Source organism: Gossypium hirsutum, chromosome D11, assembly GCF_007990345.1.
Source record: "Gossypium hirsutum isolate 1008001.06 chromosome D11, Gossypium_hirsutum_v2.1, whole genome shotgun sequence".
Classification (NCBI taxonomy): Eukaryota; Viridiplantae; Streptophyta; class Magnoliopsida; order Malvales; family Malvaceae; genus Gossypium; species Gossypium hirsutum.
Window position 1 is genome coordinate 72,249,824 of NC_053447.1, and position 19,402 is coordinate 72,269,225.

Genomic DNA, 19,402 nt, shown 5'->3' on the forward strand with positions numbered 1-19,402 from the left:
CATATAATATCTGCATGTAAAATTGTGATTACGACATTCTTGTTAACAAGGAAAAAGAACGAAAACCTTATGATATGCATGTGTATATGTGTATATATATATATATAAACTTTAAATGATATATATGTGTGTGGGAGAGAGATTATATATATATATATATATGTTTAAGATTGGTTCAGATTACATAATTCATTTCAATTTTAAATTAGTTGGCATCATCGTTATTATAAAAAAAACATAATTTTAAGAAAATAATAAAATTTAGTTTTTTTTTTGTCTTTTTTCTTTACTTAACTGGGTTTATGTTGGTTGATTGAGTCCTCAATCTTTTAAAATAGACATCTCAATTGAGTGAATTGAGTTGGTTTTGGATTGAGTTAAATTTAAATCGGTTTAATTCAAAGTTTACTTTTTTTTTGAGTCATCGAGGATTTGGATTATTTCAATTTCAAGTTATTCCGTATTAAGATTATTCGAGTTTACCAATCAATATTCCAGATCGTGTCATTTAAAGTCTGTATCATTTTGAATTTGAAACTCAAGTTCGAGTCATTTCAAGTTGAGATTCAAATAATTGTTGGTTTGGATTATTTCAGGTTTGAGTGATTCAAGTTCAAATCATTCATTGTTGGGTTATTTTTAAGCTTGGGTTAGATAAATTTGGATTATTGACTTTTTATAGTTTAATCAAATTAGATTGAGTTAGAATTCGAAGCAACGAAAAATTGAAGGAAATGCTTAATTTTCATTTTGATTTTATTTTTGGGTTTAAAAAGAAAAAGGGGGGGGGGAGAATTGAGACTTAAATATCCTTTAAAAAAATACGATCCAAAAAATTTGCTTCATTTATATTCAATTTGATACTTAAGTTTTTTTTATATCTCATTTAAGTAACTATATTTTCTTACAAGAGCACAAGTATCACACATTACATGATAACTTTTGGTTTAAGTACCAAATTGAATATTAAAATTAAATTGTGATAGTAAATGATATATTATCCCATTAATAAATGATTAAATATATGTACATGTGTGTGATTGGAGAAAACATCTTTTTCTCAAATGTCAGCATCATTACCAGAATTTAATGGAAGTTTTGGATTTTGTAGGTGAAAAGTCAAGCATTATAATATGGATTAGTATCTGGTAGAGGTGTTCATGGCCGGGCGGCCCGGCTCGACCCGACGGCCCACCCGAAATATAGGAGGATTCGGGTAAAAATATAGGCCCGAAATATGGGTTTGGGCAAAAAAATGAGGCCCGTTTAAAAAATGAGTCGGCCCTCGGGCACGATTTTTTGGTCCGGGCCTGGCCCGGCCCGAATATATAATAAAAAAATATTTTTTTATATTTTTTAAATTTTAAAAATATATTTTTTTAAATTGGTGTTTATTTTAAAAAATGGGCCGGGCCGGGCTCGGGCCTAAGAATTTTTTCCCGGGCCGTGCCTGGACAAAATTTCAGGTCCATATTTCGGGCCGGGCCCGAACCTAGTATGCGGGCCAAAATTTTTTATGGACCTAGCCCGAACTCGGCCCGGCCCCGCCCATGAACACCTCTAGTATCTGGTATTTGGTGGTGTGTTGTTTTTATAAACATTCTTATTGTGAGTTTAGATGGGTAGTATAGTGCGGTGTGTTTAATTTAGTTTTTGATTTATATTACAATATCTAATTTCACCGTTATCGTTGTTTTTTCACTAACCGTGAGTAAACACAACACTTATCTAAACATATATACCTTTAAAAAAATTGTTATGTATTTTTTTTATATATTTTATGAATTTAAAAACTTTATTGATAGTTTACTAAAATTTTCTCTTATAAAAAATAGGGATTATGACGTTATTATTTGTTTTTTTAGAGAAAATAAAAGTTAAAATAATATATAATATTATTTATATAAACTTATCTACATGAAGTTAAAAAAGAATATTTGACAGCTTTGTAACTTTGTTAAGGTTCAACGTAAAAGAATAATCCCAATTGTAATTTAAATAAATCTGATTAATTATAATTATAATTATAATTAATTAGTATAAAAAATAATCGGATTCAAAACCGAATATATCTAGATTTAGACCCTAATATATTTGAGTAGAATTTATGAATGACGAAATTTGAGTCACAATAAATTTAAATAATCTTCTTCCCATATTATTAAAAATATTCAATAATATGTTTTGTAATAAATATTTAAATTTTTTATTTTAATAATGTGTAAAGAAGATTATTTAAAATTATTATTTTTAAAATTTATTATTAAAATAAAATTAAAATATTTAGCAATTTATTAAAATAATAAACTATATTAACAATTTATTATATTTATTATTAAAATATTATTATTGAATATTTTTAATAATATGTGAAGAAGATTATTTAAAATTATTTTTTTTAAAATTTATTATTAAAATAAAATTGAAATATTAAGTAATTTATTAAAATAATAATTTATATTAATAATTTATTATATTTGGTAAGTCTTCAAAAATTAGAAATAGTAAAACATAATATTAATTGTGCAGTAGCTTGCGCGGCTAGTAAATTGCTATCAAATTCACTTGTACATTGAGAATAGAATGATATAACTGGACAAGAGTAGAAAAATATTTTTATTTCTTTTTAAATAAGTATAAAACATATAAAAATAAATAAATAAATTGATAATATTTATTTGATCAAATTATTCGAATTAATATTTAATATATAATAGTCTAATACATATAATATATAATATTATTTATTAAATTCAATTAATTACCTAATTTTAAACTGAATTGATAGTTAACTAAAATTTAAAAAAAAATTTAAACAACCTCCGACCAAATTAAATCGATTTAATAAAATCAACAGATAAAATAAGACCAAGGCAACTTTCTCCATTGACCGTCTGCCATTTGTTAGCTTTAACTAATTCTATACACCTTTATTCACATGGGTTAACCCCACAAAAGTCATTGCATGATTACCATATGAATCATCTACTGCCTTTGGTGGAGCATCAACTGTTGGATCAATTTGCTATGATGGTGAGTCTTTTGTCCCATCTCATTATATCATGGGCGGAGTTAAAAAAAAAATTTTGAGGGGCTGGAATAAAATTATATATTTTTATAATAGTAAAAGTAAAATTTTATTATTTTTATAGTTTATATATTTATAATTTTTAAAGGATTAAAGCGATTTTTTCATTCTTGAGGGGCTAAAGTATAATTTTATTATATATTAATTTAAAAAATTTTAAATTATAAAAAGAGGTGAAATTTTCCATTTTAGGGGATCGGGACCCTTGTCAGCCGCCTTTAGCTCCTCCCCTCCATTATATATCTTTCTCTTTTTTTTTTAATGTAAAAAGAGACTAAAATATCTCATCCCATTATATATCACTCACTCTTCTTGCATGTTATATCCTCCATAGTCCATAAATATTAACTGCAATGGTCCCACTAGACTTGCTCATGGGTTAGGCAGCCCGACTCGAAGGCCCACCCGAAATGTGAGAGGATTTGGGTAAAAATATAAGCTTGAAAAATAGGCTTAGGCAAAAAAATAAGGTTTGTTTTAAAAATGGGTTGGGCCTCAGGTAAGACATTGTTGGTCCGAGCCCAGGCCAGCCCAAATTCACTAAATGCCAAAAAAAATCTGCTATTTGTTTCTGTTATTTTAATGATATTTTTTTGTTGTTTTCTCCATATTTTACTATCATTTCACTATTATATTACTATTATTTTATCATTATTTGAATATTGTATAACACTTGTTTTATTGTTAATTTTGTTATTATTTTAAAGACAATTTCTTGTTAAATTGCATCTATATTAATATTATTTAAGTATATATATTTTTTCAATTATTTCCAATTTATTCAGAAATATTTATTTTAATGTTTTTAATATTTTTGATGTATTTTAATTTTGGTATTTATCCCTTTACTATACCATAAAAGATGTTTTCATCAAAGTAAATAATAACTAAAACGTGGCATATAACTCAAACACGTGTCTAAAGCTACTTAACACGGTCTATTAACACGTTAAAAGTTAAAAAATATATATAATACTTTAAACACAATCATAACATGAGAAAATGATACCAATATGACATAATTTTTTGCTATAGGCAGAACACAATTTCATTTAAGATAACCTAATAATTTGCAAATACTACTCATTAAACACATAAATCATCAATTATAGTCACCTAAAACATTTAACTAATTATGTTCAATTTGCCCATTCCAGGAATGGTAATAGTTAAGCAAAGATATTACTTGTTAGACTGATTGATTTTTACACTGCAGTTCCATGTTTTGCCTTGGAATGAGATTGCAAGGCCATTTCAGAGCCAAATGACCTGAACAAAATTTTCAAGCAAGAAATGTTAATCCAAATTTAAACAAAAATACATTTAATCCATGTACTTGGCAACTTTCCCCATTTTATTCCCCGAACTTCTTTTTCATTCATATTAGTATCAAAACTTGGTAGCTTTTTTCAATTTAGTCCCTAAACTTGGATACACTATGAGATCGTGTCATGTCATCATGCCTTTATGGAAACAAGTTCAGGGCCCAAATTGAGAAAAGTTGTCAAGCTCCAAGACTTGAGTAGGCCAAAAAAATGTTAAGGACCAAGTTGGGAAAAACTGCCAAGTTCAAAGGACTAAATGTTTCTTTATCCCGACGTAATAAGGAACTGACCTGCCGCAAGACTTGCAAGGGAATGATGAACCGCCTGGCTTTGCGCTCTGATTCACTTGACCGGTGGTAGCCGATGCCTTTCTGGCTTCCTTTGAAGGATGAGGAGTTGCTGTATGTCCACCCACTTTCTTGCCATCTGCATCAAGGATTTTGCAACTCTTTAAGAATATAAATTTTAATTAGAAAAAAAAAAAACTGTCAATTGAAGAATGAGCAAGAACAGAGAATTAGAAATAGGCGCAAGCAAACATTTTATAACTAATCAAATTTGTATTATGATCCCTCATTAATCATTTATCTATCAACATCTCAAGAAGAGTACATATAGGAGGGGAAATGTACCTGTCTTTTGGGGAGTGACTAGCTTTGCCTTCTTTTCTGGTGCAGGGGTCTTTGTAGCTGACTCTGCAGATCTCTTCTTGCTCGGTCCGGCCTAAGGAAAATCAATCACCAGTAATTAGAATGAGAAAGTACAGACTCAGCTGAAGCCCCTGAAAGTCATGAATGGATAAGCTTAAAGCATGTCTTTACCTTTTCCGTCTCAGGTGTCTCAGGATCCTCATCTGAACTTTCTTCTTCACTATCATCCTCATCACTGTCAGTATCATTGTCACTTTCATTCTCACCATTTACTAACATGCCAGGTTCCTAAAATGATAACTCAGAATCAACAATAATTAGACATAGTATTCCGTCAAAAACTGGATTGTAAAAACAACAACAAAAACAGCTTTATCAAATTAAAAACAATGGCTCCTACCAAGACCAAGCTAGAAATGGCAAACATTTTGTTCAGCAAATTTTCATGTGAAGAAGAAAAAACAATTAGATTCAAGGATAGCTGTGTCCCTAATGTACATAAATCATTAAATGCTAAACACTCTATTCAACTATTCATAATTATGATTCACCATAAAATCGTAAAGAGCATATCAGCTGGTTATGATAATAATTGCTAGACATCTACCTGATCCTCACTGGACATTTCATCCTCGGTAGAAGTATCATCTTCATCCTCGTCATCACAGCTATCCTCTGCTTTTTTTGGTTCCACAATCTTAACCTGTTTTGACGTGGTAGGATCAGATATTGTAGCATGAGGCTTTATGGGATTAACTATGGGTTCAAGAAGCTCCTCTTCAGACTCAGAACCTGTAAAGTAAAAATTGAAATATGATTTACATATTTAAATATTACTAACAGATACCAAATAAATATAAAACGCTAGCAGAATGACTTACCACTACCTTGAGGCGTATCAACATAATACCCAGTGAAATAAACACTGCCATTCTTCCAGGTATGGGACAACTCAAATTTACTATGCAATGCCAAATCCAATGGCATCTGGGGGAATTTATCATGGGAAAGTGTTCCGATTACAAACTTTTCATTATTGAATTTGAGATAGACGCAAGCAGTTCCATTTCCTTTTTCTTTTTTGTTATCACTGGTCACCTCACCAAGGGCAGCCTGTGAGTTATATATAGCGACAAAATTAATAGATATATAACTACTGTCAGAACACAATAACTATGGAAATCAGAGTTCCTTAATATAACCTGTGAAATATGCAAAATCCTACTGCCATCATCCTCTAATTCAACCTCAAAGCTCTGTCCACTTTTAACCTCAGCACCTACATATATATTGCCAAATTTCAGAGGATGACAGGTTTTCATGATTCATTAGACCCAAGAACATTGAAGGATGCAATGGCTAATTGAATTGAAATCGCAAATATCAATCGAAAAATATTTGACAAGCAACAATCATTGAGATGTAAAAAACTACAATAACACCAAATGATGAAACGCAATACCAATAGTAGTAGCAGATAGAACATATTCTAAAAGGTTTCCAACAGGGTAATCCAATTCAAAACATCAAATTATAAAAGATTATTTCAAACCCTTAATAGTGTCCAAAGAAATTACGATTTAACAAGGAAAAAAAGTTATCATTTTCTTTTTTTGCCCTTCAATATTCATAATGAGTAAATTATAGGGAAATTTTACAGAGAAATGCTTGAAAAAAAATTGTATAAAATAAGTGATTTTCCTTTAATCAGACGTGAAATGAAACTAAGAAAACAATTTAAAAGAACAAAATCAAAATAAATACCAAACCTAAATTCTAATTCAAAAGAGTGTATGAATCTATCTAGGAGAACATGTATATATATAATTCCATGCCGCACTACATACAAAATCAAAGACAAAAATTATCATATTAAAAGAAAAATAATTAGCAAAAGAAACAGCCTGAAGCATCAAATCCTTACTAGAAGACAGCATCTGAACATACGATTAGCATTTTTCAAAGAAACGTAAATAATCGATAATCAAACATAAATAATCATTCATTTCAACCAATTTCGCAATTGAAACAAAGGTTTAAAGAATAAATTTTAACTGAAAGAAAAGATTGTAAGATGTAAAGGAGAATTTACCCCAAAATTCCATTGAAAATGTGAGAGAATTTAAGGTTTAGGGTTTTGTTTTTAAGGAATGAAAATTCAACAGTCAACGACGTAGAGAAAGTGTAATTTCTCCGTTAGTGCGTTGACGTGTTTTTCTTTTCTTTTTTCGGAATAGGAGTGAGGAGCGGGGCGAGTCTGTGATTTGGTGTTTCGCGGAGCAGCGTAAAGGATTCTGATATGGGCGTACTTTTGGGTAATCAAGGAGTTTAGGCTTTTCTGAAAGAATCTGACGGCCCAAATTTCTTGGATCATGTATTTATTAAACCCAAAAATGGAATCAAAATAAATACCAAGCAATTACGTTTATTAACTCGAATTAGAAATAATTTAAATTTAAATTTAAATTTATTTGTATTTTAAACAACAAAAAATAAATAAATTCTGAATTAAATTAAATTAAATTAAATTTATTTAACCCGAAATCAACTCAATCCGATGAAGCAGTAAAAATAATAAAAAAGTTGTTATTTTATTAAATTCACATTTTATTGAGAAAAAGAGAATTAGTTTATAAATATAAAATCGAATCTTAAATCTCATATCAATTAAATTAAAATTTCTACAAATTTTATGACTAAGTCAATAACGTGGTTGGCTAAATTCATTTATGTATCTCTTGGTTATATTTCAAAAGGTTTAATATATCATTTGGTACCCGAGTTTGACACTTTTTTTTCTAATGTGGTACTTATATTATTGGTCTAATGTGGTACATGTATTTGGCAAAAGTTATATGTTATGGTAGTTAAAGGTAACGTTGTTAACATTTTAATTTATAATGTAAGTGAAATAATTCAATTCAAACCGATGAAATCAATGATCCAAAATTTTAACATTTAATTTTAAGTTTTACGCTGATTGATTCTTAGTCCAATTAGTATAAATATTGTTATCAATGCAAGAGGACGTGAGTTCGAGTACATTGAAGCGCATTATTCTTCTATTTATGGGTTGAGGACGAGCTATGAGTAATTTTAGACATCGTGTCAAAAAGAACAGCCATGATCAAAACTTATGATGAAATTGTTTTGAAAAAAAATTAAATTTTACATTTCATGTTCAAGTTTTTTACTCTTTATAAATTACGTATGATTTTTAAAAAATATTTATTGTGACTCAAGTTTCATCATGCATAAGTTCTACTCAGATATAGTACGATCTAAATCTAGATATATTCGATTATCAATCCGATTACATTTTATACTAATTAATTATAATTATAATTAATCAGATTTATTTAAATTGCAATTGGGATTATTCTTCTACGTTGAACCTTAACAAAGTTACAAAGCTGTCAAATATTCTTTTTTAACTTCATGTAGGTAAGTTCATATAAATATTATATATTATTTAAACTTTTATTTTTTCAAAAAAAACAAATAATAACGTCATAATCCTTATATTTTATAAGAAAATTTTTTGGTAAACTGTAGTAAAATTTTTAAATTCATAAAATATTTAAAAAATTACATATAACAATTTTTTAAAAGTGTGTTTAAATAGATATTACTTTTACGATAAAAATAGATATTATAACAATACTATAACCTAAGATAAAAACTAAGCTAAACATACAATACTGTACCGCACCGTACCGCACAGTACCTCAATAACTATCCAAACCCACTAAGAATGTTTACAAAAAGAACACACCACCAAATACGGTATACTAATCCAATATTATAATGCTTAACTTTTTCACCTACAAAATCCAAAACTTCCATTAAATGCTGGGAATGATGCCGACATTTGAGAAAAAGATGTTTTCTCCAATCACGCACGTCTACATATATTTATTCATTTATTAATGGGTTAATATATCATTTAATATTAAAGTTTGATTTTGATGTTCGATTTGGTACTTAAATTTAATTTTAGTGTTCGATTTGGTACTTAAACGAAAAGTTATCATGTAATATTTGATACTTGTGCTCTCGTAAAAAAACATAGATACTTAAATGAGATATCAAAAAAATTTAAGTATCAAATTGAATATAAATGAAGCAAATTTCTTGGATCGTGCTTTTTTGAAAGGATCTTAAGGCTCAATTTTCCCCCTCTTTTTTTTTCTTTTTAAACCCAAAAATGAAATCAATATGAAAATTAAGCATTTATGTAAATTTTTTATTGATTCGAATTCTAACTCTATCTAATTTGATTCAACCATAAAAAGTCAACAATCCAAATTTGTCTAACCCGAGCTTAAAAATAACCCAACAATAAATGGTTTGAACTTGAAATGACCTTGAATCACTCAAACTTGAAATAATCCAAACCAACAATTACTTGAATCTCAACTTGAAATGACTCGAACCTGAGTTTCAAATTCAAAATGATACAAACTTTAAATGATACGATTTAGAATCTTGATTGGTAAACTTGAAATATCCTAATACGGAATAACCTGAAATTGGAATAATCCAAACCTTCGATGACTCAAAAAAAAAAAGGTAAACTTTGAATTAAACCGATTTGAATTTAATTCAATCCAAAACCAACTCAATTCACTCAATTGAAAGGTTTATTTTAAAAGATCGAGGACTCAATCAACCAACATAAACCCAATTAAGTAAAGAAAAAAGACAAAAAAAACTAATTTTTTTTAAACTATTATTTTTTTATTACAATAACGACCATGCCAATTAATTTAAAATTCACATAAATTTTACCACTCAGTAATTGAATTATGTAATCTGAATTAATCTTAAATTTCAGGCTTAATGCAAACAGTACTCGTTGAAATTTATTAACTGATTTTTTTATAGTAATATGTGGAAAGAACAAGCTAACATAGCATTACACGTACAATAGTATGTTTGACGCATCAAATATTGAAAATAACAGAACTTAATGAATTTAATACTTATTGTTTGGTTAGGACTAAAATTTTTAAATTCTGAAAGTATGAGAATAAAAAAGGATGAAATTGTACTAAATCCGCAATTTATGGAAAGAGTTTTGAGTAGATAGGTACAAAAATTCGTCTAAATTAGTGTATAATAGTTTTTTAAATAATTCCAAGAAGTATTAAGAGATGACTAAGAAGAACTTGGAGCCATATTTTTGAGATATTGTCCAACCACTAAATCTAATATCCATCTTTCAGATAATATAATTTAACCTAATAATATACACCCATAACTAAAAAAATTTCTCAATCATTTAAAGGTTAAATTATGCTATAAAATTGTATAAATATTGTTTGCATTTTGCTTTCTCTACTATAAAAAAATTAATTAATTTTTATACGTTAGATCAAAGAGTAAACTGGCTCTTCTGTTAAAAATCTCATCTATTTCTACATCTAAAAATTGGACCTTGTACATTAGCATAAGTTACAGTTTGGTTATTTTGTCAATCACTTTAATTTTTAATAGAAAAGATCGGTTTGCTCTTTGATCTGATTTATAAGAACTAATTTATTCATTTTTTTAAATAAAGATGATAAAATGTGTCGGGATGATTATCATCATTGGCCCAAACCCGTCTCAAGTTTGGGCCTGGGCCAGATCCTAATGAGCTTGTAGGCTAAGTACGCAGGTTAACGAATAAGACTTGCTCTCTATACTGCGAGGTTGCATTTGCATAAGCTCGGTACCATGAAGATACTTACCTAGACTAGAGTAGGAAACATGTCTATATGCATGGAGCCTACCTAATTTGTCTTATCGATGAAGAGTACCTTATCATATAAATAGGCAAACCACACCATCCGAAGGACACGCAGAAATATATTTAAGTCCTTTACCACAGTCTTTCTATTATTCACAACAATTATAAAACATTATTCCCAAAGTAAATATACATACACATAAGAGCACAAATTAAAATGAACAAAGGATTTTTTCCAAAAATCCGATCAGTTGATGCAGCTATTCACAACAAGTTTAACAATTCGAATTTTAGTGTCTGAAACCAGTGCAAGGTATTGCTAAGGCCTTTAAGGGAACATATTTCCTCAATGTTATCCCCATTCTCTCACTCATATCCAAATCTTCGGGCTTAACCCCGTCAGCCAAACTCCAATCAAAGCAATGTAACAATGACCCGAGTGCCATCGGGAGCAGTCGAGACGCGAGTGGCACCGCTGGGCACATCCGACGACCGGACCCGAAAGGAATAAACTCAAAATGGTGACCCTTATAATCCATTGTATTCGGCTCCAAGAACCGTTCCGGTCTGAACTCTGACGGGTTTTCCCACGTTTTCGGGTCTCGTCCGATGGCCCAAATGTTCACCAAAACTTGGGTTTCTTTAGGGATATGGTAACCCAACATCTTACAAGAGTCCATAGCCATGTGAGGGACTAAGAAAGGGATTGGTGGGTGAAGTCTTAGGGTTTCTTTGATTATTGCTTTGAGATATGGTAGGTTTTCGATGTCTTTTTCTTCAAGGCTCCTCCCATGGTGGACTAAATGATTCCTCAATTCAGCTTGGACTGTTTTTAATGTCCTTGGATTGTGTAGAAGCTCAGCCATTGCCCATTCTATAGTGCTTGTTGTTGTATCAGTTCCTGCAGTGAACATCTCCTGGCATATACCATAAAAAAAAGTTTAGGGGCAAAAGGAAAAATTTTGTTTAAGAAAATACTTATATTAAATATTTGATATTAATAAGGATTAAAAGTGTTATTATTCCAATTAACTAGTGCACAATTAGGACGTCACACCCATATATATATATATAACTTAATTTTAATTATTATAAAAATATATAACTTAATTTCGATTCCAAATTTTTTTGTTCTCCCTTACAATTAATTAGAGTTGGCCCCTCCAAAAAATTGTTTATATAATCCCAGAAATCACATGTTAGTATAAAGATAAAATTACATTTTGTCTCCCCAAAAAAATTATTCTTTTTTAGCCCCCTAAAACAAATTCCTAGCTTAAAAGAAAAATGTATTAAAAGGAGTCAATTAGTGTTAACTTACAAAAACAATGACATTGATGGTTCGAGAGGAAAATTTAGAAGGTTCTTCCAAGCCATCACCACGAAACTCCAAAAGAACATCCAAAAAGTCCTTTCTTTTCCCTTCATTTTCTCCATATCCAATGTTTTTCATCCTTTCTTTAATGAATCCTCCGGCAATTTCAAATGCTTTTTTAACATGAAATTGGGTTTTCCTCCTTATACCTTGCGGGTCGACCCGTTTTAGAATAGGTAAAAAATCTGCGACATTCGGTTTACCGGCTAACTCCATCACTTTCCCTGCATGGTAAAAAAATTTTACACCTTTTTCCGATTTATGATCCAATAAATCTTTTGAGAATATGAGGTTTCCTATCAAGTTGAACGCCATTAAGAAAACGAACCGCCCCACGTCAATTGGGTTCGTGCCATTTGCACTTGCATCTTGTACGGATTGCAACATTTGATCGATGCACCGTCTTCGAACTCCTCGCATGGCATCAAGACGGCTTGTCACGAAAAATTCTGTGGTACACAATCGTCGCAGCATCCGCCAGTGTGGGCCGTACTGGGATGTTATAAGGGATCCCTCATGGCCGAAATCTCCTTTCATGGCTTCGTAAATCTTCCTGCCAGCTAACACCACGTCATGGTTCTTGAACATCTCACGAGCCACTTCGTTGGACGAGATGACCACGGTGCTCATTGAACCTAACCATAAAGTCATGATGGGTCCATGTCGACAAGCCAACTTGGCAAAAGACACATGAGGTGGCGCCAACCCTAATTGAAATATATTGCCAACTACCGGCCACCATGTTGGTCCAGGTGGAAGTTGACCTAGCTCTTCCAATCGCCGGTGGCACCGCTCTGTCGTTATGGCCCATGCAACCCATAGCAAAAGTGCTATACTTAACCCTAAAATTTCATACTCCATTATACATATACAAATGTGTATATATATTTGTTTAGATCATATAACAATGGTTTCTCATATTAGGGTAAGCACTCTTTATAAAAGCTTGTAGATTTAATTAGATGACAAAATCATGCAGGGCCCGTAGGATGGGAAACTTTTTGAGAGGAATCTTCATTGCAAAATTATTTAAAATATAATAATATTTTGGAGTTAATTAATTAATTTATTACATTCCAAGTTGAAAGAAAACAAGAACATCTAATCTTGATTTGATAAGTATCTCTTCTAAAATTCTAAAATTTAATTTTGGTCTAATGCTGATTTTAGTCCCTCCACTATTTTAAATTTAATTTCACTATTGTAATTTGACGTAATATTTTTAGCTGTTGCTATAATTAAAATATTAAATTCTCACCCAAAAATCATGTTCATTATCGATGAATAAAAAATGGAATAAAGAAAAACTTTGTTTTATTGGTGCCCCCAATTCTATCCATTCAGATAAAGTTAAAATTTTAAAAATATTAAATACATTGCCTTAATATATTAAAATATTTTGACAAAGAAATTACGTGCGAATCTGATAGTTCAAATCTTAACAACTTGATGATAAAATTTAATAATAATATTAAATGTAATAATATTGATTTAATGTTAGCTTATCAGTGTAGAAGGACGTGGATTCAAATATGCTGAAATATATATATATATTTTTTTGACTAGACGCTGAAATATATTATCTTTCTATTTATGGGTTGAAAAAGGACTATGTGTAATTTTAAGTAGGGTAAACTATCAAAATAGTCACTTTTGTTTGCCTTAGGTTACATTTTAGTCACTTGTGTTTGAAATGTTATGTTTTAGTCACTTACGTTATCGTGTTGTAATATTTTAGTCACTGAGTGTTAATTGTCGACAATGGTGTAACTGTAAGTTGATGTGGCACGTTAAATCATCATTTCAAACGAAAATTTTAGGTTAAATTCTACAATTGGTCCCTATATTTTTTATTTTCAACAATTTAAAATTTTTCTTTTATGTTCTTCTAACTTTTTTTTCCATTCTCTTATGCTTCTTCCTTTATTTTCCTCCCTTCTTCATTTCTTTTAACATAGTTTGTTTATGCTTTCCATTTGTAACTAGTCCACAAGCCAGCCTCACTCGAAAAAATTAAATTGTTCAAAAAAATAAAACATAGAAAAACTACGTTGAAAGAAATGGAGAAGGGAGGAAAACAAAGGGAGAAGCATAAGAGAATGGAAAAGAAAGAAAGTCAAAAAAACATAAAAGAAAAAAATTAAATTGCTCCAAACGAAAAAATATGAGGACCGCTTGTATAAATTAACCTAGAATTTTTGTTTGAAATGATGATTTAACGTGCCACATCAGTTTACTGTTACACCGTTAACAGAAACTAACGGCTCAATGACTAAAATGTTACAACATGATAACATAAGTGACTAAAACGTAACATTTCAAACATAAGTGACTAAAATGTAACCTAAGCCAAACAAAAGTGACTATTTTGGTAGTTTACCCTTTTAAGTATTGTGTCAAAAAGAGAACTACCATCATATTTTTGTAAAAAAGAATTGCTTGATTTTCAGGACCAGAGCTGTAAGGTAATTAATTTTTATTTTATTTTTTGAAAAAGAAACATATAAATTTATTTGTGGTCCTTAAAAATTTTTTTTAAAAACCATATAAATTTGTTTGTGGTCCTTAAATTTACCAATAAATACTTTTTTAGTTAATAATTACTAATTTTTTATTTCGATTAATGGCGATTTTTAATCAACATTTAGTAATAAATCTATTTTATTTACATTTAATTATGCAATATTAATAAAAATAATTGTAAAATGAAAGTACAATGACTTGTGCCACAAGTCAAGGAGGATTAATTAATTAATTTTAAAAAAATAACATAAGGGAAAATCATAGAGAAATGAAATTGATTGAGAGTGACATAGTGATAATATCAATGGAAGGGCCGATAGGTGTGTATAAAAAATTAATTTTAATTTTATAAAAGAAAAGCTGATTTTGATTAAAACTAAATTATGTCCTCAATAATTGTACTTTGTTAAAGTTTAAAAAATAATTTATGTGTTTCAAAAATTAAAAATTATTTAAAATTCAATATTTTCAATTGGATGATTCACATTGTTAAATTTTATATTCAAATTTATTTAAATGAAAAATAAAAGCTTTAATTTTAATAAATTTACATGAAAATTCGATTTTTTTTCTGTTGTTTTTAAATTGACTTCTTTCTTTGATAAAAGTTGGTTCTATTATTTTAAAAATTATGGTAGTTATAATTTTTGAAAATTTTAATTTTATTTTTTTAGTTTAATTTTTTGTGTAGTGAATAGATAAAGTTAAATTCATTGAAATTTAATATCAAGCTGCCTCAAACAATCGGTTTAGCGATTCTTCGGATCATTTATGGTGTGAATCACTTCATTTTAACGGCTTTTGCACCTCATATTAGGGTGACATTAAAGGAGGAGCTTGCGGAGGCTTCGACCCTTTAAAAGAGAATTTTCTTTTTTGGTCTTTTAAAATTTATCAACTTCTAAGTTATTATATAGGAAAATTACACTTTAACATCCAAAAATAATAAAATTTTGATTTACTCCTTTAAAAATTTAAAAAGATATAAGCTATCAAAATGGTAAAATTGCATGTTAACTATCATAAAAATATATAATTTAATTTCGTCCCCATAAAAATTTTCTAATTTCACCTTTGCCCCATATGGTGTGAACTGCTTCTGTTGTGCTATTCAACATCTTGTGTAACTCAATTATTATAAAACAATTCGATATCCTTTAAATAAGGTTTCGAGCTCGAATTATGTGGATGGAGAAAACAACATTTAGAGTACTTCCCCCATTGTCCAACCCAATCATGTTTGTTAACTCTTATAAAAATATACAATTTAATTTCACCTCTAAAAATATTTTCTGGTTTCACCCCCGTATTGTGTGAACTGCCCCTGTTGTGCTATTCAACATATTGTGTAACTTAATTGTTATAACATAATTCGATATCCTTTAGATAAGGTTTCGAGTTCGAATCATGTGGATAAAGAAAACAACATTTAGAGTACTTCTCCCATTGTCCAACCCAACTCAACTTCGAATTTAATTGAAATTGAATATAACTTAAAAACTTTTGACCCAAAAATATATAAGGTAAACTACACTAGTAGTCAGCAGCCAACTATAAGTATTTTTTTTTGTCACAAAATTATGAAAAGTTACAAAATAATCACCCAACTATTAGTAAATTTCTTTTATGGTCACCCGAACTACTCAATTTTGTCTCTTTTGGTCACCAACCGACTAATGTAAAAATGGAAACACCCAAAAATCTAAGATAATTGGGTGACCAAAAAAAACAAAATTAAATAATTGAATAATTGAATGACCGTTTTGTAACTTTTCATAATTGAGTGGCAATAAAATATTAATAGATTATGACTATTTAATAACTTTTCATAATTGAAAAAAAAATACTACAAATATAATTTATTGAAATATATATTAGGTGATAGATTCATTTGAATTGACTCTCAGCAACCCTGAAAAATGAAATTTTATACTTTCATAATAGATAAAATCAAGTTCTATTTTATGCATTGATTGAGCTTACATAAGCTTTTGGTTGTATGTTTTCTTTCGGTCCCCCATACTTCAAATATTTTTTGCACAAAAAAGAGATTTCAAGATTTTGATCATATAATTAAATATAATTTTTTTTCTTATCCTAAAATCAAGTTGAAAGAAATCATGTTGTATATACATGATTAATTACACTAGACATCTTTAAATTTTAAAATGTTATAATTGAGATGTCAAATATTAGTATCGTATCAATCAAGTCCTTCTGATAGCTTAATTTTACAATTTAAATGTTGAATAATAGTTTGGATCTAATGTGAAACAATTTAAAATATGTGGACTAAATTTAAAACACATCTTTTACCCATAGCATGTATAGCTGGGATATAATGTGTTACAAGAAAAAGAAATACCCCTTCTAACTTTCGGTGACATTGTTTTCAAACAGGGATGAAGTTAAAAATTTTTTTTTAGAGAAGTCCAAAATTGAATTGTAACTTTTAAAAGATTATATCAAAATTTTATCATTTTTAGGGGGTCAATGTGTAATTTTACATTTACTAATTTAAAATTTTAAAGATGCTAAATGAAAAGTTTTCTATGTTAGGGGGACCAGGGCAGCTGCCAACCCCCTAGGTTCACCCCTGTTTCAAATGTTCGTACATATTTAAAATTTATTTTTTTTATTTTTTGAAAGAAACCATATAATTTATTCGTGGTCCTTAATTTTACTAATAATTACTAATATTTAATTTTTAGTTCGTGGACATTGACTCTTTTTTTTTCTTCATTTTTAGTTCGTGGTCCTTCGAATTTTGAAAGAAACCATTGAAAGTTGCATGTACATATAATGGAATTCCAAAACTAAATAATTTACAATTTAAATATATATTTTTTTATCGTGAATGAATTATTAACATCATCATATGTAGACAAATACTTATAGTTTTGATGATGAAATTATTAATGCACAAAAAAAAGGGGAGTATTAAAATAGGATAAAAATCATTTTCATATTAATATTTATATGTTTTATAAGTAAATTTAAATAAAATATTTCTTTATTAAATAAATTTGGTTCGAAATAAATAGATAGCCCGCCCGTCAATTGAGCTTGTGTGTAATAACAAAAAAAAAAAAAACTTCTATTGAAATAAAGCTTTAGTTTTGAAATTGTAATGTTGTAAATTACTCTTTTACCCTCACTTAATCCACCCGCTTAACCCTAGTCATAGGGGCCAAGTTGAACGCCCACCCAAAAAGTGAAAGAGATTAGACAAAAATATAAACTAAAAAAATGGATATGAGTAAAAAAACAAGACCTGTTTTTAACCTCAAATAAAATTTTTTGACTCAAACCTGACCCGAATTTGTTTCTTTATCCAGACAAAGCTCAAATTTTAACATTTTTATCCGAACCGAATTTAGATAAAATTTTATGCCCTTATTTGAGCCGGGCTGAACCCAAACCTAAAATTCTATTGAGCCCTCTTCAACAAGGATGCAAAACATTAAAATTTTACACCAAACTTTTTTAAAGCATTTTGGAATTTTTAATGGCAATGAGAAACTAGTTGATATCAAATCCTAAATTCGATCTATGAACACCCTACCCCTCCCCTTATTAAAAATAATTAAAATTTATCATTTACATAGGGGCGAATACAATGGAGCAGGCCTTAAATAATTAAATTATAAATTTATATATGATAAATTAGAATCCCCCCAAATTCTATCTAGTCCCTTCAAAAATGAGAAAATCATAAACTAATACATGATAAGATTATATTTTAATCTCTCAAAAATTTATTTCGATCCTTCTAAAAGATTTCTAGATTCCCCCCTGTTTAGATACTATTAGATGCTAAATGTTCAAAAAGAGGATAAAAGCTAAACTTTTCGAGAATACTCAAATAAGAGCTTTTCACACGCTTCAACCAGTTTGTAGTATAAAGTTAGGTAAATGATAATATGTTTAGAATAAAACACATGGCAGTTATTCCAAAAGAAAAGAAAAATAAAAACATAAATTGAGATTTGATAAGCGATATTTGAGAAGCCCTTATTTGACTGTTTTGAAAGGTTTAATCCTTATTCAAGCGATTCATAAAAAGTTTGGTCCTATTTTGAACATTTAGCCTACCCTAGAAGATTAGTTATTAAATATATATGTGTATTCTATCATTAAAAGTGTAGGGAACCATTGGGTTTTCCAAGGCATCAGATTCTTACCGAATGTTTTCCATCTTCTTGCTCCAAGCTGATTCCCCGATTTAATCTGAAAGGTGAAAGTATTCTACATCATCCTTCTATCCATATTGAGTTCCACCATTTCCAAACCTCTTAACAAGAACAAAGGCTCCATCAATGGTTCTGAGTTTTGAAACCATCCTATCAATACATAAGAACCAATATAAATGAGGATCCAATGAGCTTTTATTAGATTTGTCATGCACACACTTCATACTAAATAGAAATGGAAGTATTGGAACAAATGTTTTCATGGCATCGGTTTAGAGTTCTCACCTATGTTGCTCTGAGTCTTGATTTTTCTTCAACTATCCATGTTTGACATATATCTGAACAAAAATACAAGGATATGAAAGCATACTCATATATACTAACACTCGAACTTCCTAACAAGAACACAAGCTCCAGCAATGGTTTGAGTTCTTGAAACCATCCTATCAATACATAAGAACCAAAGCAAATGAGGATCCAATGAGCTTTTATTTGATTTGTCATGCAACACTTC

The 19,402-nt window shown here is 29.3% G+C and overlaps 2 protein-coding genes across 4 annotated transcripts; both read right to left on the minus strand.

The window, feature by feature from the left end:
- Window positions 1–4,102: 4,102 nt before the first annotated feature.
- Window positions 4,103–7,347, minus strand: LOC121223559 (histone deacetylase HDT1). Of its 3 annotated transcripts, none has more exons than XM_041105284.1 (8): window positions 7,156–7,347; window positions 6,266–6,342; window positions 5,945–6,176; window positions 5,671–5,855; window positions 5,235–5,351; window positions 5,046–5,136; window positions 4,704–4,839; window positions 4,103–4,357 (listed from the first exon to the last, which is right to left on the minus strand). In XM_041105284.1, the coding sequence occupies exons 1-8, from the start codon at window positions 7,166–7,168 to the stop codon at window positions 4,294–4,296; spliced, it is 915 nt and encodes a 304-aa protein (XP_040961218.1). In that variant the 5' UTR covers window positions 7,169–7,347; the 3' UTR covers window positions 4,103–4,293. The 3 variants fall into 3 exon arrangements, with proteins under 3 accessions (XP_040961218.1, XP_040961220.1, XP_040961219.1); XM_041105286.1 differs by having other exon boundaries at window positions 5,951–6,176; window positions 7,156–7,317; XM_041105285.1 differs by having other exon boundaries at window positions 5,948–6,176; window positions 7,156–7,305.
- A 3,570-nt stretch (window positions 7,348–10,917) lies between these two features.
- On the minus strand, window positions 10,918–13,082 carry LOC121223560 (iridoid oxidase). The gene is made up of 2 exons (XM_041105287.1): window positions 12,119–13,082; window positions 10,918–11,714 (listed from the first exon to the last, which is right to left on the minus strand). Exons 1-2 carry the CDS (start codon window positions 13,031–13,033, stop codon window positions 11,088–11,090), a joined length of 1,542 nt encoding a protein of 513 aa, XP_040961221.1. The 5' UTR covers window positions 13,034–13,082; the 3' UTR covers window positions 10,918–11,087.
- Window positions 13,083–19,402: the final 6,320 nt, after the last annotated feature.